We start from the raw sequence: 3,052 nt of genomic DNA, 5'->3' as shown, positions 1-3,052 counted from the left end.
AAGTTGTTATGTAGTAATTCTAATTCTAAAAATGTGAGACGTCCAATCAATTCGTGAGAAATCCAAGGAAATGTCACAATGATGTAGTATTTATAACTCCCATGACCAAATTCTTGTCAGGTCGAAACAAAATCGTGATTTACAGATGTACAATCTATCAATGTCCAAACCTTACTTTATCTCCTTATTTAAGATAACAGGCAACCATTTGATTTCACTATTTTCCACAGATTAGTAACAACATGAAGGTTGCAATTATACTCGCTTGTCTTGTTGGTAAGTTTGCTTTTTTCAATGCATTTTGGAGTAGTACATACAAAAGTCGAAGGTTGATTTTGATAACTTAATTAAGCAAAAATAAAAAATGAAAAAAATGCTTTGTGCTTCCGAAGTACTTTTCTAGATTGATATCCACAAGGAATGCTAAAAAAACCACCTAAAGCCAGAGAGGTATAATTTCGTGAATGCTTGAAGATCGAGGTTACACAAAGGACACCAAAAGAATGTTCCTTAGTTTCTAAATGATTATAATGCCATCAACGAATAATTTTAGAAAGGAATCTTTAAGAGATGTCAGTGCCTAAGTACTGATAATAAGCTAATAATGTCCCCGGGGACTAGCAGTCTGTCAACAGTGGCATCGACAAAGTGCTAAAAAATGACAATAACACTTTCTAAATCTGGTGTAGAAATATTTCAATCAGCTTCTTTTATGCATAATTCGCAATGGTTCCCTCATAACTTTTTAGGACAAACCAATGATTTAAAGTGCTGTATAATTAAACGAAAATTAAATGGTCTATACGTATGCTATAGATAAGTTGATCCTCTAATAAAAAAATGATATAACATGTTGAATACACCTACATAAAAAAATTACACAATGTTAAACCAAAACGTATACTTTTCGCACAATATGGCTTTGAATATCATCTTTATCATAAAATATTTGAAAAGGCAACACATTGGTTCCTAAATGGAACTATTTTGAAAGCCGATATACTCTGTTAAACAAATCTCTCAATTATAATACAGTATACTCTTCAAAGTCCGCACATTTGTGAAATATGGTCAAACTACAATGATTCTATGCATTTTTCGAATCTAAAAGCTTTATGATAATCTTGGACACTGTGATCCATGACTGGGTCTCAAAAATATAAAACTAATTATTTATTTACGCATAGACAAAACAAAAACATGCGGAGATGTTACACTCCTTTTGTCGAAACACAGTTCTCTCCTAACTTGTATTATGAGATGCGTGGATGACCAATATTAACAGTATTTATAGAACGAAATAACCCCCTCCTCAATGAAGTGCCAATTTAAGATGAATTGGTAGATGGGAATTCAAAAAAAGCAAGGAAAGACGGTTTATATCATGCATGCAATAAATAAAGACAACAGTAGTTTGCCGATGTTCAAATTGCATTAAAAGACCAAGTAGATTCAAATCATACACAACACAACGTAACAATTGGGAAAAGGACACAATCGATAACATTACAGATCAGACGACTTTTCTAGCATCTAAAGATCTAAGATAGCGAAACATGTCACTGCTGAGTATAAACACAGAAATCTCGTATATGTTGAAATAATGTTTGTCAGAAATTCTAATCAAAATTGGTTCATCGGTATAAAGGTTAAGACTGATATGAACTGGTTAAAACATTACACTGAACCACAAACACATTATGATGGGTTCTTGTCGTCCTTTCGCACAAGAAGGAATCAATAAATGCAACCACCGCAATGATCGGTAGTAAGATTATTGTCTTGGCGAATGATATCTTATCTTGCAGTTGATTTTGACATGTGGACTACTTTTGTAAAACGCTTCCTCATATGTACGGCATAATACAAAGAATTAATATGAATAACGATTATGCTTTTGTTTGCAATATAGAGATATCTCTTCAAAGTTTACAATTTTTCAGCCTCTATCTATGCTGAGACCTGTTCAAATGATTCTGATTGCACAGACACAAAGTGCACATCAGGACATGCATCAAAATGTCTTCAATTAGTCTTTGGAAGACACGAGTGTGTGTGCAGTGACGGCGAAGCTGGAAATGGTAATAATTTAATTTAAAAGAAATAAAATTTAAATATGTTTTGTTCTTCTACATTCCTAGTTGGCCTTAGTCATGTTTGGTGCAGTTCGAACAGTTTTTAGTGCATTTCAACTTGACATTAAATTTGACCAACTATTCTATGACTTATGAAAGCCTAACAGTTTAAAAAATAGTTTAAATAAGGAGACGATTACAATTCTAAACTTTCTTCAACCACATGCATATTTTGACAAGGAGTGTATTCTTTTTAAACCTTCAGGCCAAATATTTGAAGATCAAACATATATTACAAACGTAAATGATGGGATTTCCTTAAATTTCGCTGTAACATTTCTGTTGATATATATTGTTAACACCTTTAACTTAAGCAGCATGCATTACTGAAATAATTTATATCTTTCAAAAAGAGAACAGTTTTTGTTTGTTTATTCCAGATGTTCAATTGTTTATCTAAGAAGAATTTCAACAATAAGCTATTCTACTAACATGTATGTATTGCTTTTGTAGTATCTTAACTAATAATATAATGTTATTTTTGCAGCATGCACAGGCGCAAGCGATTGCTCTAGTACTAAATGCAGAATCGGAAATGCTCACTGTGTTGATGCCCATTGTCGTTGTTATGGAGGAATTGGCAAATAAACAATAAACTATGTTCTTTTAACTCTGTAGTCTTCTTATTTACAGATGATCTTTACTCTGATTTTTGACTTGTTAACAGATATTTGGAATCCTCTTGTTATATCCATGAAGTGTCAGTAAAAAAAGCGTGTTCGCGAACTCTTTTTTCTTTTTATATTTGTTTTTCAAAGTCATTTTTTTAATCTAAAAAAACGTAATTAATTTTGTCATAATTTTGAAAGAAAAAGGTCTCAATGTTATATGTATTAAAAATTTAGAGCATGTCATTTTCAGTCAAATTCTCAATTGCTAGCATCTCAAAAACAAGAATGCAGACCCTTTGTTTTTAC

At 31.9% G+C, this 3,052-nt stretch overlaps 1 protein-coding gene across 1 annotated transcript; it reads left to right on the top strand.

Annotated features, from left to right (window-relative positions):
* Window positions 1-221: 221 nt before the first annotated feature.
* Window positions 222-2,745, top strand: LOC127723099 (serine protease inhibitor Cvsi-2-like). Its single transcript, XM_052229542.1, has 3 exons — window positions 222-276; window positions 1,944-2,081; window positions 2,623-2,745. The coding sequence occupies exons 1-3, from the start codon at window positions 243-245 to the stop codon at window positions 2,721-2,723; spliced, it is 273 nt and encodes a 90-aa protein (XP_052085502.1). The 5' UTR covers window positions 222-242; the 3' UTR covers window positions 2,724-2,745.
* Window positions 2,746-3,052: the final 307 nt, after the last annotated feature.

This window comes from Mytilus californianus, unplaced genomic scaffold (genome assembly GCF_021869535.1).
Source record: "Mytilus californianus isolate M0D057914Y unplaced genomic scaffold, xbMytCali1.0.p SCAF_13, whole genome shotgun sequence".
In the NCBI taxonomy this organism is placed as follows: Eukaryota; Metazoa; Mollusca; class Bivalvia; order Mytilida; family Mytilidae; genus Mytilus; species Mytilus californianus.
This window is presented reverse-complemented; position numbering and strand designations above follow the sequence as displayed.